Source organism: Kogia breviceps, chromosome 13 (genome assembly GCF_026419965.1).
Source record: "Kogia breviceps isolate mKogBre1 chromosome 13, mKogBre1 haplotype 1, whole genome shotgun sequence".
NCBI lineage: Eukaryota > Metazoa > Chordata > Mammalia > Artiodactyla > Physeteridae > Kogia > Kogia breviceps.
The window spans coordinates 30,315,770-30,335,772 of record NC_081322.1 but is presented as its reverse complement, the minus strand read 5'-3'; the positions used below and the strand labels follow the sequence as shown (position 1 = coordinate 30,335,772).

The 20,003-nt window shown below is 40.0% G+C and overlaps 1 protein-coding gene across 9 annotated transcripts in view; it reads right to left on the bottom strand.

Annotated features, from left to right (window-relative positions):
* Positions 1–20,003, bottom strand: part of KLHL32 (kelch like family member 32) — a 235,391-nt gene that overhangs the window by 117,948 nt on the left and 97,440 nt on the right. For 5 of the 9 annotated variants that reach the window (XM_059083005.2, XM_067011497.1, XM_067011499.1 and 2 more), the window contains exon 4: positions 17,878–17,985. The exons of the other annotated variants lie outside the window; for them this stretch is intronic. In XM_059083005.2, coding sequence (XP_058938988.1) covers positions 17,878–17,985 — 108 coding nt within the window. The remainder of the gene's footprint in view (positions 1–17,877; positions 17,986–20,003) is intronic. 9 annotated transcript variants of the gene reach the window in all.

Sequence of the window (20,003 nt, the reverse complement as noted above, 5' to 3'; positions counted from 1 at the left end):
CATCGCATTAAGCTTTACTAATGAATCTGGGCGTCTCCATACAGAGCTAGTTTCTTACAACGCTAGCATGGCCAAAGAAGAAATAAACATTACTTTAAAATACTGATAGCTGGGGCTTCCCTGGTGGCGCAGTGGTTAAGAATCCACCTGCCAATGCAGGGGACATGGGCTCGAGCCCTGGTCCAGGAAGATCCCACATGCCGCGGAGCAACTAAGCCCGTGTGCCACAACTACTGAGCCTGCACTCTAGAGCCCGCAAGCCACAAGCACTGAGCCCGTGAGCTACAGCTACTGAAGCCCATGCACCTAGAGCCCATACTCCACAAGAGAAGCCAAGACAATGAGAAGCCTGTGCACTGCAACGAAGAGTAGCCCCTGCTCACCTCACCTAAAGAAAGCCCTCGCAGCAATGAAGACCCAACACAGCCAAAAATTTAAAAAATTAAAATTAAAATAAAAAAATAAAATGGAAGGCCTCCAGAAGAATGAATAGGGCTGATGCCAATGTTCATTTATAGTTGGCTACTACTGTGTCACTGCTGGGTGCTTGTGTAGAGGCAGAAGCAAAGAGCCGAAAGGAATCATTACGCTGTGGTGTAATCCACGCTAAGATAGCGCAGACACAGGATACTGTAGGAGCACTTGGCTAGGGCTGCCTCATTTCATTGAAGGAAGCTGTAGAATAATTTTTCTCATGAAAAAAATGCACCATTAATATCCAATTCCATGTTCATTTGGAGAATTCCTTGCATTTGCTTTATAAGGAGTGGAGGTAAAAGTATGGCTCTAGGGGCCACTGTAGGAATGTGGGCAAGTCATTGACACGTATGTTTTTAGCATCATCATATAAAAAAATGAGAGATGACTACTACCTATTTTCTTAAAGTCTTCATAAGGATAAAATGAGATAATCCTGGTAAAATTTTTAGAATAATGCCTGGCATGTTTCACAGGGTAAAAAATTGTAGCTGCTATTGTTATTATTGTTGTTGTTAATTCCACGAAAAAATAAACCTACTTCGCAAATAATGACCCTATGTCTAGTGTTCACAGATTGCCTACTGTGTACCGGGTACCATGTGAGGTAATGTCATACATGTTATCTCTCCTTCTTATACTCTTCCCCACTCCTCACTCCTGCAAGGTAAATATTAACCCCACATGGAAAATGAAGAAACTGAAGGCAGAGAAATTCACCCATTCAAACAGCACATCTTTTCTGAGTGCTACAGTGCTCTAGGCACCTTTCTAGGCACTATGGATATGACCATAAAGAAGACAAGTTTCCTCATCTTATGGTACTTAAGAGTCTAGGTTTTGGCCAACCGGGTAGACTGTGGTGCCATCAACTGACAAGAGTAAAACAAAGGAAGAAACAGGTTTGGAGGGAAGATCAAGAGTTCCATTTTGGGGATATGTTAAGTTTGTGGCTTATTGGATGGCTATTAGTCATCCAAATAGAGATATCAAGTAGACAAAAATATATGAGTCTAGTTGGCAAACTATAAGTAACAGATCAGATTTTCCTTTCACATATTCTTGTGTGGCCTGTGAGCTAAGAATGGTTTAAGATAAAACTTTTACTTGCATTTTTTTAAATTTTAATTTTAATTTTTCATTAATAAACTTGATCTCTTAGAGCACTCTTAGGTCCACAACAAATGGAGCAGAAGGTATAGAGTGCCACATACCTCCTTCCCCTACACATGCATAACCTCCCCCATTATCAATGTTTCCCTCCAGAGTAGTACATTTGTTACAATCGGTGAACCTACATTAACACATTATTACCACCTGAAGGCCACAGTTTACATTAGGGGTTAATCCTGGTGTTGGGTTTGGATGAATGTATAACAACATGTACCCACCATTATAGTAGCATACCGAGTATTCTCACTGCCCTAAAAATCCTCTGTGCTCAGCCTATTCATCCCTTCCTCTCCCAAGCCCCTAACAACCACTGATCTTTTTTACTGTCTCCGTAGTTTTGCTTTTTCCAAGATGTCATACAGTTGGAATCCCAAAGTATGTACCCTTTTCATGTTGGCTTCTTTCACTTGGTGATATGCATTTAAGGTTCCTCCATGTCTTTTCATGGCTTGATTTCTTTTTAGTGCTGAATCCTATTCCATTGTTTATCACAGTTTATCCATTTGCCTACTTTGTGTGAATGTTAAGTTTTCAACCCCTTTGGGTAAATACCAAGGAGCATGATTGCTAGATTATATGGTAAGAATATGCTCAGTTTTGTAAGCTGTATCTTTTGTGAATATTTTCTCCTAATCTGTGGCTTGATTCTCATTCTCTTGATATTGACTTTTGCAGAGCAGTTTTTAATATGAATGAAATTCACCTTGTCAATTATTTTTTTCATGAGTCATGCCTCTGGTGTTGTATGTAAAAAGTCATCACCATACCCAAAGTCATCTAAGTGTTCTCATGTTATCTTCTAGAAGCTTTATAGTTTTGCATTTTACATTTAGGTCTGTTATCCCATTTTGAGTTAATTTTTATTTAGGGTGTAAGATCTATGTTTAGACTCTTTTTTTTTTTTTTTTTTTTTGCATGTGGATGTTCGGCTGTTACAGCACCATTTGTTTAAAAGACTATTGTGGCCTCTCCCATTGCGGAGCGCAGGCTCCGGACACACAGGCTCAGCGGCCACGGCTCACGGGCCCAGCCGCTCCGCGGCATGTGGGATCTTCGCAGACCAGGGCACGAACCCGTGTCCCCTGCATCAGCAGGCGGACTCTCAACCACTGCACCACCAGGGAAGCCCCGAAAAGACTATTTTTGCTCCATTGCATTGCCTTTGCTCTTTTGTCAAAAATCAGTTGGCTATATCTATGTGGGTCTATTTCTGAGCTCTCAATTCTGTTCCATTGATCTATGTGTCTATTCTTTCCAGACAATACCACACTGTCTTGATTACTGTAGCTTTATAGTAACTCTTGAGGTCAGGTAATGTCAGTCCTCCAACTTTGCTCTTCTTCAGTACTGTGTTGGCTCTTCTGGGTCCTTTACCTCTCTCCATAGAACTTTTAGGAACAGTTTGTCAATATCCACAAAATAACTTACTGGGATTATGATTAGGATTGCAGTGAATCTACAGATCAAGTAGGGAAGACTGATATATTGATGTTAATAGTATTGAGTCTTCCTATCCATAAACATGGACTATCTTTCCATTTATTTACTTCTTTGATTTCTTCTATCAGAGTTTTGTAATTTTCCTCATATAGATCTTGTCCATATTTTGCTAGATCTATTCCTAAGTATTTCATTTTTGGGTGCTAATGTCTAAGAAAGGTTTTAATCTTTTTTTAATAGTTGGGAAAAACCCAAACAATGAATAATATACTGTGATATGTAAAAAAAATATGAAATTCAAATTTCAGTATCCATAATGAAGTTTTATTTGAACATAGCCATGCTCATTCATTTACATATTTGTCTCTGGCTGTTTTCATGCTACAACAGCAGAGTTGAGTAGTTGCAACAGAGCTGTATATGGCCTGCAAAGCCTAAATTATTTAGTATCTGACCCTTCACAGAAAAAGTTTGCTGATCCCTAGTCTGGAGTGTAGACGGGGGCTGGCAGTCAACAGCATAAGGTTGTACCATATAACATGGGTCTGGATGACACTATCCAGGAAGCTGGTTAGACTAAACAGGAGGGTCCTGATACCTGAGGAATTCAGAGCCTACAGAGGGAGAAGCAAGCAAAGACATCTGGAAAGGAATGATGGGGAGGGGAGCTGGGGGGCACAGAATAAGAACCCACAGAATATGGGGTCACAAAAGCCAGGAGACAAAAGGTTTCAATGGAGAGGCAGGTTGACTGTGTTGAATGCAGCTGAGAGGTCACAAGGATATCATTCAATTGGTTTCACAATATCTGTGACTGTCAAGGACAGTTTAAGTGGAATGCTGAAGATGGAAGTCTCCAGACTTGATGAGTGGAAAAGTGAGTAAGTTTACGCAACTCTTTTCATAAGTTCTGCTGTGAAGGAAAGTAGAGGAATAAGTGGTAGCTGAAGAAGAACAGAAAAACAAGAAAAGGATTCTGAAAGAACGATAAAGCATGTTAACATACTGGTGGAAATGTTCCAGTGGAGAAGGAGAAACTGATGCTAGAAGAGACAGAAATGAAGATTCAGGAGTGATGTCTGAGGGGATAAGACAGAGTAGGATCCAGAGCTTAAGTGGAGAGATTAACCTTTGACAAAGCAAGGTTACTTCTTCCAACAAAATAAGTGCACAGAAACATGGAGGTTTGGAGATTCGATGGTGAAAAGATGAAGATCGTCCTGTGTGCATCTATTTTCTCAGTGGAAGGTGAGTCTCCCTTGCGGTATGTGACCAGAGGTAGGGTAATGAGAGGATAAGGGTTTGAAAAGAGAGAAGAAATGAAAAATTTATCAGGGAGAGGAGGAAAGCAAATTTACTAGGGAAACAAATTAGCACTGCCTGGCTAGGATGCGTATCCATCTGAGATTTGGGAATCATGGATTTGAAATGATAACAGTAACTTTTCCCAGCAACAACTAGCAGAGTTGATGCTTATAGTGGAATTTAGTCAACAGGTCTCCAAAGCTGCCACAGGCTGGAATCAAGCTTGGTTGCCTCTAAGGTCAGTGGCTATACTCTTTGGGCTGTGCCAAACCATTTCTACCCTGACAGATATATGCTAACACAAGGATGCACGGCTATAATCAGTTTTTCAAGAGCTACATCTATTCAATTACCATATATCCCTGCAAAGTAAAATGCAGGTAGTACTCTACGAAGTATTACAGCTCAATTACTCTTTCACCTATCTGAACTAGTGTATCTTTTGGAGCACTGAACGTCCTCAGATGCTTCACCATGCTCCATACACAAACAATTCAGGCCCCTGGTAACCCATTTCCAATAAATGCAATGGTGTGTTGACCTGGCATTTCCGTTCACTCTTCAAGCCACTCTGAGAAAGCATTCACTGCATGATTTCCATCAATGCAGCCCTAACATCTAGTGAATCCTTAACACATAGTAGGTGCTTATTAACTATTTAGATGAATTAATGGATCTCAACTTGAGAACAAACTATAAATGGATGGTTTTTATGAAGTATACAAAGAAGATAAAATATTCACAAATTAACTTAGGACATTCAGTGCCTTTGAATTAGCCCTTCATTTGAATATTGGCATCATTTTTCTACTCAAATGGAATATCGACTTGCAGTATAAATCTTCTCAGAAGTTTTGTTTGGCTAGTTATGTTTGTATCTTGAAATTAACCACAAAGGCCATATATTTTTGCTATCAGGTTGTTTTCGTTTAAAAAAAAATCTTACATTTAGAACTGTAAAACTCTCATATACTACTACTCCATAGAAATACTAAATGTTTCCAGCAGAGGGCTCAAGAATTCTTTTTTAAGGAAAGAAGTTTATAAAGTTCATTGCCCAATAGCAGCTCTTGCAAAACTCCTCCAGAAGGCAATCTCACAAAAAATATGTTCTTCCTCTTGATCAAGTAATTCCAGGTCCATGAATTTATTTAAAATAATCCAAATTTTTTAAAAACTGTATTATAATAAGGAAGCATTGTTTATATACTATGCATTTATGGATAAATATAATTTTATCTATTTCCAGAAAAGACATTAAAGTAAATTATAATCACAAAAAATCTATATTAAATTACTCAGGAGATGGGCAAAGGCCAGGAAAAAAAAAAAGAAAGATAACATATAATGTGGAAGTAAGTGAGAATTTGGGTGAATATGGTTTTTCATTTTCATTCTTCTTTATGTTTGTGTAAACATTTGGGTGATTTTTTTCATTTTCAAAAGATGAAAAATAGTAATTTATCTTTATAAAATTTGCATGCTTCTTAATTTTAGTTCTGAAAATAAGGGTGGAAAAACTTCAGGAAGCAAGTAGAATGGCTTATTTATGGAACAATTTGGGATTCTGCAGACACTCATTTTTGCAGGCAGAACTAATGGGGTGTAGTTCTTTTCACTTTTTTCATACCTACAAATAACATTAATGTACCAAAACTTTCAGATAGAGCTACCAAATATTTTTATTCACTTTATTTATTTACATATACTCATTTTCAGAAGGCTCGGAGGCATCAATACAAGCATTTAAAAATTAGGAACATAACTCAAGCAAGGAGAAAATAGTAAACAAAAAGTGATATGAGGTCAGGAGAGGAGATATATTATGTATATATATCCTCATAACTATTAAAAGTGGGCTGCAAATATGGCTCTAAGCTTCCTAGCATCAAACCTATAATGGAAATGCAGCCTAACAAAAGATGAAAATAGTAAAATGAACTCTAGCCTCTCTAGGCCCTGAGATCTAATGGAAATTTTCCTGCAGAAATTAAGACTAACACTGAGTGACTTACCTGGTGATACTTTTAATACCGTCGTACGTGTATTTTATAAACTTTGCATAAAAAGTAAGAGTTAATAAAGAGATTCTTCAAAATTCAGACATTCACTTTTCTGATTTTCTCCCTTGATACCTTGATTCAGGTATAAGACTCCCTTCCAGGGAGCAATTTGGAAACGCATGCAGGTATTTTTGGTTGCCCCTGGACAGGGGGACACTACTGGCCTTTGCTGGGCAGTGGCCAGGCAATGTACAGGACAGCCACCAAGCGCAAAGAACTGCTCTAAATCCTGTATATCTGAGTGCCCTGCTGGACATGTACGTAACTGAAAAACTTGTTTATAAAACTCGAAGTCTAGAATCTAACTGTTTTACATATAAACACAATTTTTTGTTTGCTTTGTGTCGAGATACACTAAATTTTTCAAGAATGCTACCACAGTAGAAACCAAAAGAAGACAATTGTTTTGTTTGGAATTTTACTAAGAGTTGTTCACTACTTTAGAAAATCACGTCACCTAGGGCATACCCTTGTGATATCTCAGTTGTCAGCAAAACATCCATGTGTCATTCTGCATCTGTATGCAGCTGTCCTCGCATGATGATTCTACCCATAGCTGTAGACAGGCACCTATTTCATTCTGTCTTCTGAAAAGTTCTGCTCCAGCATGTACATACTGAAATACGTATGATTTTCATTTTACTCTCTTTCCTTCTGTGTGTTCTTTATACATGGTTAAGACATTCTTATTAATGTTTAGAGTAATTTGTGTGGGTAAGTTACATTATTAGGAATTTCATTTCAGGATAGTAAAGGTGGCCTTTTTATCTTAAGGCCTGATAGATGAGGTTGAGAACCACCAAGCCAGATGGACAGACTGCATATCTCCTGGGAACCCGTTGTGTGTATAATTTCTCCCAATGAACTTTTAATGAGAGCTTTCTAGCAAACAGGCTGAGGCTGGAGTGTAATCATTCTCTTTTGCTAAATAAGGGGAAAAGTTCATGTCCTTTAAAAAGCCATCAATAGGCTGACATCCTCTTATGAAAACTAAGGAGCTAATCAAGATTCTCTACTAAATAAACTGTTAACCTCCCTCCACTCAGAGATGATTTGATGGAACACCTAAAGGAAGGGTCAGAATTTCCTTAGGAAATGGTTCTGAGTAGAGCCAACCCTTAGAAATTCCAATGATCAAGAAAGAACACAATTGTAATGATGTCTGCTTAGAAATATCCCAAACAGGAGTTGCTGCTCATCCACCATAGCAAAGGAAAAACTCAGATGGACAGGATAAAATTAAAAATGTCTAGCAATGGAACTTTCTGCCAAAACAAAGAGAAACAAATGCACAGAAGTGCAAAATACACCCTGAGTTAGCTTAGTGGGGTGGACCTACTATTTTGAGTTGCTGTATATTATCTGTTTCTACTTTGGAAGACATCAACTAGAAAAGAACTGATTGTTTCTTGCCCCACTTATGACAATAAAACCACTATCAAGAGCATACAGGGAATACTTCTCTTTCAATTCCCTGTCCTGGCAGTAGGGTGGAGATGGGAGATAGAAAGTGTGGGAAGGAGAGCGGAGGACCCAAGGGCAACAAATCCAGATCACTTAAATGGAGTTTTACAGAACGAAGACAAGGTTAAAACAGAGAGGGGCCACACTCATCCTTGTCATCTGATATTACCTCAGTGTTCTGTACGCATGAGCTCAAGCACCTTGGCCCACAGTGGGCTCCTCAGCACAGAATTGATGCCAAGAAAGATTATAAATGCTGTAAGCATATTGTTCAAACACATTTTGTTTTCAATAAGTGACTGAGTTTCACAGTGTGCCAAAGGAAAATGTCTTGTGCCTGAAATGTGACTATGACTCAAGCAAAATGCTAGACTAACGCACTGGAGTCTGACTCCATTTTCGATGTGTGACTGCTGACAGCTCTCAAGCCCCACCACTCCCTCCTCCTTGCTTGTCCCACACCTGGAAGAAAATACAAGAAAGTCTGAGCCCTCTCTCCCTTGATGCTGGTGGAAGCTCAAACCACACAAGCCCCCACCTGCGTGGACAACGCTCCAGCCCCACCCCCTAACCACAATAAACACCAAAGCTGATCAATCGCCCCTAACTGCTCTCTGAAGTCATTTTTGGACCTATTGGGGTCCACCCTTTTATCCCCAGAAAACCTCACTATGTGAGTACTAAACCCTTTCCTATCTTCTTGGTGCACGTGTGGTGTTATCAGTCTCAATATCTGAGTCAAACGTTGGGTGGGTGAGAGGGTCATTCTGTTTCTGCAGAGTGACTATCAGACAACTAAGAAACCCCAAACTTGCAAGTTATTAAGGAAAAGCCAGGAAACACTTTTAAAAAAAAAAAAAATCAAAATATCAGTTTTATTACCAAATGGGAAAGCTGACCGCAGAAGTGTGGCCACAATTATACTTCCTCACACAGAGACGTTTTAGAGATTGTTATGCTGAGCAGATAGCTTTGTAATGCCTGCAGTACAAACTATTCCCTGAGTCCTTTCTGAGCACACAGCACACAACACACACAGATTTCACGAGGGAGAACTGGCTGGCACGAGGTACAGATTGTCAGAACTGGCCCTGCTTTACAGGTAGGGGGCCTCCCATATGACTTCACTTTGCCTGAATCTCTGTTCTCCATGAGGAACAGACAGGCTTCAGGTCCACTGATGTTGTTCTTGGGTCCTCAGCTGAGAAAAGTAAGCTTCTAGGGATCAGTCAGGATCTGGACTTCTAAAAACTCACTTCTCAGTTTTTCCCAATAAACGTTTAGGTCTCCAACCTGTCCTTAACCAATTTTGGCCACCAAACCATGTCAAGGATTTATCGTTTTACCTGACATCTGAGATGCCATAAAAATTTCATTTGGCATATGGTTCTTATCTGCCAGGTTTGACACTTCCCAGGAAATGATGCATGGGAACCTGTAACATCTTCACCCCATAACAATAAACAGACATATCTGCTTGCTTGTTTGGTTCAATAATCCACTGATAAAAGAGAAACTCCCTCCAAAGGCAATAACATAGAGTTTCAAAAGATTCAAGAAAGTGAAAACTCACTGATGGAATTCAAACTTTTTCCCTTCGTTTCACTCTTCTCACACTTTCTATGTCAACAATCCAGTTACCGACTCTGGCACAGCTCTGACGAGAATTAACGTAAGAAGAAAATAATCACTTTCTGCACAATTCAAAATATTCTTCCTTGGAATGTGGATTTTAGACTGTGTGCTCTGGAGCCTGGGGCACAGTGCCGGTGCCTCAGGGGCCTCTCACTTGCCAGGCTTCTGTAGGTACTGCCAGGTGATGAAAGGATTCTGCAGCTAAAATATTTAAACCACTGAATGGTCTATTTTTTTTTTTTTTGCGGTACGCGGGCCTCTCACCGCTGTGGCCTCTCCCGTTGCGGAGCACAGGCTCCGGACGCGCAGGCTCAGCGGCCATGGCTCACGGGCCCAGCCGCTTCGCGGCGTGCGGGATCTTCCCGGACCGGGGCACGAACCCGTGTCTCCTGCATCGGCAGGCGGACTCTCAACCACTGCGCCATCAGGGAAGCCCCCACTGAATGGTCTTAATGCTGCTCCCAAGAGAAGCATTTAAGAAAAATATCTCCCAAGTTTCTTCCATGTGCTACCATTTAGTTCAACCAGGTTATGTTTATAAGTAAATCTGATGGGGACATTTTCTCATGTAAAGTGAGTGACACATCTATCCCTGAAGGGGTGGGTTTATGAGAAGGCAGTTTCAAGTAAGACTCCTGTGACTCTGCTGCCAGGCCTGATGCTGGTCTCTGGATAAAAGTATTCTAGCTGTAGAGAATAAATACAGTTTCAATGATCATCAAAATCTAATGCTACAGTGTCTGCTTTACTAGGGCTATAAAAAAAAGTCACGTGAACACATTAGGGAATCAAATGAGAATCAGGAAGAAAACCTTTATGATACAAGAGCATGAAAATTAAGGGGCAATATCTTTTATTTATTTATTTTTTAAATTTAAATTTTATTTTTATTTTTTATACAGCAGGTTCTTATTAGTTACCTATTTTATACATATTAGTGTATATATGTCAATCCCAATCTCCCAATTCATCCCACCCCTCCTTACCCCCCTTGGTGTCCATACAATTGTTCTCTACATCTGTGTCTCTATTTCTGCATTGCAAACAGGTTCATCTGTACCATTTTTTCTAAATTCCACATATATGCATTAATATACAATATTTGTTTTTCTCTTTCTGACTTACTTCACTCTGTATGACAGTCTCTACATCCATCTACGTCTCTACAAAAAGAACCAGTTTTGTTCCTTTTTATGGCTGAGTAATATTCCATTGTATATATGTACCACAACTTCTTTATCCATTTGTCTGTCGATGGGCATTTAGGTTGCTTCCATGACCTGGCTATTGTAAACAGTGCTGCAAGGAACACTGGGGTGCACGTGTCTTTTTGGATTATGGTTTTCTCTGGGTATATGCCCAGTAGTGGGATTGCTGGGTCATATGGTAATTCTATTTTTTAGTATTTTAAGGAACCTCCATACTGTTTCTCCATAGTGGCTGTATCAATTTACATTCCTACCAACAGTGCAAGAGGGTTTCCTTTTCTCCACACCCTCTCCACCATTTGTTGTTTGTAGATTTTCTGATGATGCCCATTCTAACCAGTGTGAGGTGATACCTCATTGTGGTTTTAAGCTGCATTTCCCTAATAATTAGTGATGTTGAGCAGCTTTTCATGTGCCTCTTGGCCATCTGTATGTCTTCTTTGGAGAAATGTCTATTTAGGTCTTCTGCCCATTTTTGGACTGGGTTGTTTGTTTTTTTAATATCGAGCTGCATGAGCTGTAAATACATTTTGGAGATTAATCCTTTGTCAGTTGCTTCATTTGCAAATATTTTCTCCCATTCTGAGGGCTGTCTTTTCATCTTGCTTCTGGTTTCCTATGCTGTGCAAAAGCTTTTAAGTTTCATTAGGTCCCATTTGTTTATTTTTAGTTTTATTTCCATTACTCTGGGAGGTGGGTCAAAAAAGATCTTGCTGTGATTTATGTCGAAGAGTGTTCTTCCTATGTTTTCCTCTAAGAGTTTTAGAGTGTCTATCTGGACTTACATTTAGGTCTTTAATCCATTTTGAGTTTATTTTTGTGTATGGTGTTAGGGAGTGTTCTAATTTCATTCTTTTACATGTAGCTGTTCAGTTTTCCCAGCACCACTTATTGAAGAGATGGTCTTTTCTCCATTGTATATCCTTGCCTCCTTTGTCATAGATTAGTTGACCATAGGTGCTTGGGTTTATCTCTGGGCTCTCCCTCCTGTTCCAGTGATCTGTATTTCTGTTTGTGTGCCAGTACCATATTGTCTTGATTACTGTAGTGTAGTCTGAAGTCAGGGAGTCTGACTCCTCCAGCTCCATTTTTTTCCCTCAAGATTGCTTTGGCTATTCGGGGTCTTTTGTGTCTCCATACAAATTTTAAGATTGTTTGTTCTAGTTCTGTAAAAAAAAAATGCCATTGGTAATTTGATAGGGATTGGACTGAATCTGTAGATTGCTTTGGGTGGTATAGTCATTTTCACAATATTGATTCTTCCAATCCAAGAACATGGTATATCTCTCCATCTGTTTGTGTCATTTTTTATTTCTTTCATCAGTGTCTTACAGTTTTCTAAGTACAGGTCTTTTACCTCCTTAGGAGGGTTTATTCCTAGGTATTTTATTCTTTTTGTTGCAATGGTGAATGGGATTGTTTCCTTAATTTCTCTTTCTGATCTTTCGTCGTTAGTGTATAGGATGCAAGAGATTTCTGTGCATTAATTTTGTATCCTGCTACTTTACCAAATTCACTGATTACCTCTAGTAGTTTTCTGGTGGCATCTTTAGGATTATCTATGTATAGTATCATGTCATCTGCAAACAGTGAGAGTTTTACTTCTTCTTTTCCAATTTGGATTACTTTTATTTCTTTTTCTTCTCTGATTGTGTGGCTAGGACTTTCAAAACTATGTTGAATAATAGTGGCAAGAGTGGACATCCTTGTCTTGTTCCTGATCTTAGAGGAAATGCTTTCAGTTTTTCACCATTGAGAATGATTTCACCATTTGCTCTGAGTTTGTTGTATATGGCCTTTATTATGTTGAAGTAGGTTCCCTCCATGCCCACTTTCTGGAGAGTTTTTATCATAAATCAGTGTCGAATTTTGTCGAAAGCTTTTTCTGCATCTATTGAGATGATCATATGGTTTGTATTCTTCAATTTGTTAATATGGTGTATCACATTGATTGCTTTGCATACATTGAAGAATCCTTGCATCCCTGAGATAAATCCCACTTGATCATGGTGTATGATAAGAGGCAATTTCTTTTACTTTTCAATTCCCAATTGCATGAGCAGAGTTATACCTAAAAAAAAAAAGTATTTTTCACTTCACAGAGTATCATACTTTTCCAGATTTCCAAAGACTTCAAAATATTAATAGTTACACAAAATATCCTTGTGAAGACTGTACTAAAGCATTCTCTGCATCAGAGGAAGGTAATTAGGATGTGTGTCCCCACAGAGATGGGTTCTTCCATGATGTTAAGGAACCAAGGGCTAGAGTTATTGGATATGAAGAGAAAAGCAGGGGAACAACAGATACCAAAGAATCCTTTTTATCTGCCCAGATATGATGTAGCTGGTTCATGGCTGACAAGATTTGCAGTACCTGGAGGGGTACTCCTGGGAAATTTCAAAGGAGACTACAAATCTCACTATCGTTTAGTGCATAGTTTCTCTCTTTACTGGGTTTCTGGAATCTCTCCATCAGACTGCAAGGGACAAAACAGGTGGAGAGTTCTCAGGAAAGTAAGAGGAAGCTAGCTGGCTTGAACCCCTTGCTCTACTATATGAAGGCATATAGCACAGTACTTGGCATACAGCCTATCCTCCTTGACATCATGGCAACCAGAGCGCTAAAACAGTGAACTTCATTGTGGTTCTCAGTTCTATTTGCTTTCATTTTGGGTCCTTAGCTACTCAAATTCCTAGAGGCATATCCGAGACCTTTGGGACTGCACGTGTCCTTCCACCTTTTGAGAAGGGCTCTTCTCTCTATGAAAGGGTCTTGGTGTTAAGTGCTCCTCACTCTGGCTGGTTTTCTCAGCAACCCTTGCTGCTCCTGGGTGGCCGACCTCTTGTCCGGTTTGGACAGGGATTCCTCCCCTCAGGCAACATCTCCATTAGAATCCTTATTCCCCCTTCTTCTTCATGTCTCTTCTACTCAGGACTGGTCTGAAACACAAATGAATTCCTGGCCAGAGTTGGAAAGCAAGGAGACTGGGGAGGCCATGGTAACAGGGTCCTCTTGCTCACCAGAGTAAGTGAGAGTTGGTTTTCTTAGGTTCACTTTGTCCTTTTCTCCCTGAGGCAGATCTGCCCAGTGACAGTTGACATCATACCCTCTGCTTTGAACCCAGCCCCCAGAGCCAGCCCAGAACAGCGCCTGCAGAGAAGCCTGGCTCCTCTGCCCTCCATGGCCAGTTCCGCCGCGCATGGCTGTGCAAGGTCGCCCACGAGGGCGGCAATGCGTGCGGGGGCTCTGCTCAGGCTGTACCCCAAGCAGTGTGTGCCCACAGGAAGCGCACGCCTCTAATTAGTGTGAAGGCAGAATGTGTGTGTTCCTTGATAAGAAAAGTGCATGTTATTTTCAGAGGATGTATTAGCATTAGGAGGAAAATTTGATTTTTCTTTAAAATTTCCTGGATGGAATCTGTGACCAATTTTAAGAAGGCTATGCTTTAGAACAGTGTGTAGGAGGAACACAGACACACACCTTGTTACACAGTGGCACTCATTCATCACACCTACTCTATACTTCCAATTTCTTTCCCAAGGCGGCAATCATCTTCAGACACTTAAAATACTTAACATTTTATACTATGCTTACTACAACAGACTAAAGGTATAATCAACTGTCAGTAGAAATATCTATAGGTAGATAAATACAATGTTAACTCTGATTTTTACAAATCTACATACACATCAAGGCTAAAGACCATATATCAGTGAATGTCCACAATAGTAAATAACAATTAAGAAATTGAAGAACTACACTTTTATTCACGTTTCCATATTCTAAACTCTTTGCTTAATGTTAAATTCATTTTCAGAGTAAGAGAAAGCTTTTTTGCATTTCCCAAGTATACCACAATTCCACTTTTTGCCATCATCTATGTTCACGTCTCAAAGGGAAAACAGATTTATTATAGTCATTTTGGTGTTTAGGAAACCAAACCGCCATGGATGTCGTCCAAGAAAGACTGTATCAACTTCCACTCTGCAGCAAAGAATAATCACATACAGAGCACAAGTGCAGCAACTCGGAGCCTTCGTGAACTGAGTGTTGGAAGAGCACCCAGGTTGAGAGAACCATCAAAGAGTTCACTCCCTAAAATGTCCAAACACTTCCCTGCCTCCTTCAATAAAGTATAAGAAATATGACTTAACCCTTTCTTAATGACACAGAACATTAAGAAGGGGTTAAGAATAAACAATGGATATGAAATTAAGAGGACCGGGTTTGACTCACTGGGTCGACATGCCCTGGGAGACTGATCTTGGTCATTCACTGCACCTTCTGGGGCTTGTCATCTTTAAGAGAGGATCACCGAATTCCTCAGAACTGTCTAGAAGATTAGGCTACACAGCACACATGAAGTGCCTAGGGCAGTGCCCCGGTTCTTGCAGAGGGTGCTCCATGAAATGCCAGCCCACTTCTTGATCCCTCTGTGCACAATCTGAACAGATGAGTTGCTGCTGTATATGCTGCAGGGCTGTCACCCCTGTGTGGAGGCACATGTCAAAAGTGAGTCACTGGGCAGAATAAATGCAACTCTACGTCTTGCCCTAGAGCTTTTTTTTAAGCACTTACATTGGATGTGTGTGTGTGTGTGTGTGTGTGTGTGTGTGTGTGTGTATCATTAAGAGCAGCTTTATTCATAATCACCAAAAACTGGAAGCAACCAAGATGCCCTTCATATATCCACACAATAGAATGGTACTCAGCAATAAAAATGATCTATCAAGTCACAAAAGACATGGAGGAACCTTAAATGCATATTGCTAAGTAAAAAAAGCCAGAAAAAGTCTACATACTATATGATTCCAAGTATATGACATTTTGAAAAACATAAAACTATAGAGACAGTAAAAAGATCAGTTAACAGTTGCCAAGGGGAGAGGGGGAGAGATGAACAGGTCAGGCAAAGGGGACTTTCAGGGTAAGGAAACTTATATATAAATTTATATACATATGTTTACCTATACAGACGTTTATACATATATACATGTAAACTTAGCCATTGTGAAAGAAACCACAAAACAATCAAGGCCGACAATAAGGCAGCCACTTATATTTGAGTGTGTGTTTTACCTCAGAGTTCACAGCAATTTTTGTGCTCTTTTGTTTACCAGTGATTTAAACACGCTTTGCAGTCTATAGCCTCTAAGCTTAAACCATTTCATTGTTAATGCATCCAAGTATAGAAACTACTTATTTGGGTAGCTTTATCAAAAAACAATATTTACTATTGCATCTCCATTGCACACCAGTGAAGTATGAGCCATGGGTTATCAATCATACTTTAGAGATGGGCAAATGCAGGTATAGCTGTAATTCAGGTGTGAAGAAAGAAATATACACTAGACACAATTGATAGCTGATGTCTTTCTTTACATCTATAAACCAAAAAGCATACAACACATTATTCACTCACCTCACCAGGAATACGTTTTGGCAACTCTGTGAACAAGAACTGTCTGCCTTAATTTCCTAAGGCATGATATTTGGTTGGGCTGACCCTGAATTTGTGATCTCTCTCCCTTCTATTTTCCTTTGTACCTGCTACTTGATGGATGACTTTTTCCTTTCTAACACTATTTTCATTTCAGCTGCCAGCGTTGCCTCAGTTACTCTATGAAACATATCTCAAACTCTACCAGCTATAGAAAAGAGAATGGATAATATCATACTAATAAGCCTCTAAAGAAAAAAATTTAGTAAAAAGGTGAACTCCCAACATTCTTCAAGACCCAAATACCACGTTCTCTGTGAAGATTTGCACTGATCGCCCCAGTTAACCACACCCTCCTTTTTGTTCCCACTATGTCTTATATTCTGCTTCTATTATACCTCCCATCACAGTGAGGACACGGAATTACGTATATAACTCTCTCTCCCACCAGGATGTGAGCCTGCCAAGAGAAGAAACCCTTATTTTAGCCCAGCAGACACTGAACATAAGTTGGATGAAATGGAATTAAAGAACCAAACTCTATAAAAGAAGATAAATCTCTAGTCGGTATCTGGTCTGATGTAGTTGAGTAGTTCTCAAATGAAAACAGTGGGTGAGGAGGGCGGGCAAAATGGGTGAAGGGGGAAGTTATTTATATTATAACTGAAAGGTACAAACTTTCGGTTATAAGATAAATAAGTCCTGGAGATGTAATGTATAGCGTGGCAACTATAGTTAACAATACCGTATTGTATTTTTGAAAGGCACTAAGACAGTAGATTTTAAAAGTCCTCGTGACAAAGAAAATTTGTAACTATATGTGGTGATGGATGTTAACTTATTATAGTAATCATTTTGCAATATATACATATTTCAAATCACTGTGTTGTACACCTAAAACTAACAGAATGTTACATGTCAATTATATTTCAGTTAAAAAATAATTCTAAAAGGAATGGTTTTGTGTATTCTAATAATTGTTGCACTAACATGAAACTAGATAAGAACCGTGAAGCTTCAGATTTGGATTTATATTGTCTTTATGAAGTTTTGTTTTGATTTGCTATGATGGTCATACACTGACATGGCTTTTATATTCTATTAGTTGTCGCTATTATTCTTCCATTTAAAAAAAGAAAGAAAATGAATGTTCTGTGAAGATTCCTGTAAATCCTGTAACAATTTTAATGATGAGCAACTTTGGCTTTTAAACCATCACATTCTAATCTATTACTTGAGGCCCTGATCCTGAAATGTATGTAGAGGACAGGGTGTCAAGATGCTAGACAGAGCTCTTTATGGCTTTAGATTGTTTTTTTTGGGGGGGTGGGGAGTGTTCTTGTTTTTAAGCCAGCAAAGCCATGATTGACTCACTGAGCTTCGGCGATGACAATGAGAATTCAAGTTATCTTCCAAACTCTTTCCCATACAATAATTCTTCAGGATATTTTAAAATTACACCAGCAAGCAACTGAGCTAAGATTAAAATATTTAAGATCAAATTATTTTACTCACCTTTCCATTATTTTAGTTGTAACCTTAAGTAGATGTAAAACTCTTTTTAACCTCAAAGTGAATAACAGGAAAAATACCTAAATCTCATGAATAATCTCCTCTGTTTAGGTGCAGTTAAAATGTTAAGCCTCTCAGATGACGTATGGTACCATACCTGTCCTGTGTATGCAAATTCCAGAGCTTGCTTTAAGCCAAGGCTGGTCACACCGTGTAAATTCACCTCGTCGGCACCACTTTCCACCATACAAAGACTGAACATGGCCTGAGATGGGAGAGAAAGGAAGACAGCTATGGGACTTACAAAGCAAGAGAACAAGACAAAGTCCTAGAGAAACTAGGAAAGAAAAAAGTTTTACAAGTTAAAGACTGATTGGGGGTTTTGAAATGCTTCTGCAAAACTTCCTTCACACAAGCCACTGCAAATCACTTTGCTGTCTAAATAGCTACAGTAACACACAGATGGCTCTGCACACCTCACACACAGAGTGGCGCTGAATCCCACAGCTGTCCTCTGGGGTGACTTGTGTTTAGGCTCTCTCCCTGAACTCATTCTCTCGATCCTGGCGTCCCATGGCTAACCTGATATGGGTAGCAGTCCCGAACATTCTTGCCATTAGACATGGAAAGTAGTGCCTTGTCTCCTAACTTCTCTGCCCTTTTTTCTGCCTCACCTCAATGACGCATCTCATTCCTCTCATCTGCCATAGATCACACCCTCTTTTCCAGTGGTTCTCAAAGTGTGGCCCCTGGGTCAGCAACATCAGCATCTCCTGGGAACTCCTTAGACTATAGATTTATGGAGCTCCAGCCCAGACCTACAGAATCAGAAATTCAGAGTGGGACCCAGCAATCTGGGTTGTAATGGGCCATCAGAGAGACTCTGATGCTTACCTGAATTTGAGAACCACTGTCTAAGTTATTCAGTGAAAATCAATTTGCCTCCAAACCAATTCTCCAAATGGCCAACTTACTGAAAATCAGTTTGTCAAATGAAAACTTTGAAATTTAAAAAAATGCAGGAATTCCCTGGTGGTCCAGTGGTTAGGACTCCACGCTTTCACTGCTGAGGGTGCGGGTTAAATCCCTGGTGAGGGAACTAAGATCCTGCAAGCCATGCAGTGTGGCCAAAAATAAATAAATAAAATAAAATGAAATAAAATTTTTAAAATGAAAACTTACCAAGTTAAACAAATGCATGGGCTCCCCCGCCCCAAGAAAAACAAACCACACTAATTTGTACACCTTTAACAAGTTTGACTTAACAGGTAATAGAGATAATATTCAATTTTGGGTCACTCATTATGAAATACACTATTTAGAAAAGTGTTACATCTATGTAGTGAAGAATTAACCTTACCCAAAAGGAGGTCTGGCCTTTGCCTTTGGTTTCTGGAAGGTAATCTAGGCCTTTGGAATATCCTGCCTGATAGGAGCATCCCTGTTTCCTGAGGCTTTGGCCACTGACAGTCTAATGACATGATTTATGACAGGAGCTTTGGTCCACACTGTATCAGCTGTGACCTAGTGGGAAGCAGCCGCATAGCACAGGGAGATCAGCTCGGTGCTTTGTGACCACCTAGAGGAGTGGGATAGGGAGGGTGGGAGGGAGATGCAAGAGGGAAGAGATATGGGGATATATGTATACGTATAACTGATTCACTTTGTTATAAAGCAGAAACTGGGCTTCCCTGGTGGCGTAGTGGTTGAGAATCCGCCTGCCAATGCAGGAGACGTGGGTTCGTGCCCGGGTCTGGGAAGATCCCACATGCCGCGGAGCAGCTGGGCCCGTGAGCCATGGCCGCTCGGCCTGCGCATCCGGAGTCTGTGCTCCACAACAGGAGAGGCCACAGCAGTGAGAGGCCCGCGTACCACAAAAAAAAAAAAAAAAAAGCAGAAACTAACACACCATTGTGAAGCAATTGTACTCCAATAAAGGTGTTTAAAAAAAAAATAGAGGGACAGGAGACTAAAGGTATTAGTCCGACCTCCAAGAGAGGCTGGAGATGAAAGGTCAGCCACATAGGCAGTCTGTGACTGAGCACCAATAAAAACTCTGGACACCAAAAACTTGAGTGAGTTTCCCTGCTTGGCAGTCCTCTGTGCTTACTGTCACAGAGCGTGGTCAGGAGGGGGTAATGCAATGACTCCACAGGTGGAAGAGGGCCAGAAGCTCCATATTTGGTCCCCTTCTGGACTTTGCCCTCTTTGTCTCTTCCCTTGGCTGATTCTGATCTGTATCCTTTCCCTGTAATAAGCCATATCTGTGAGCACACAAGCTTT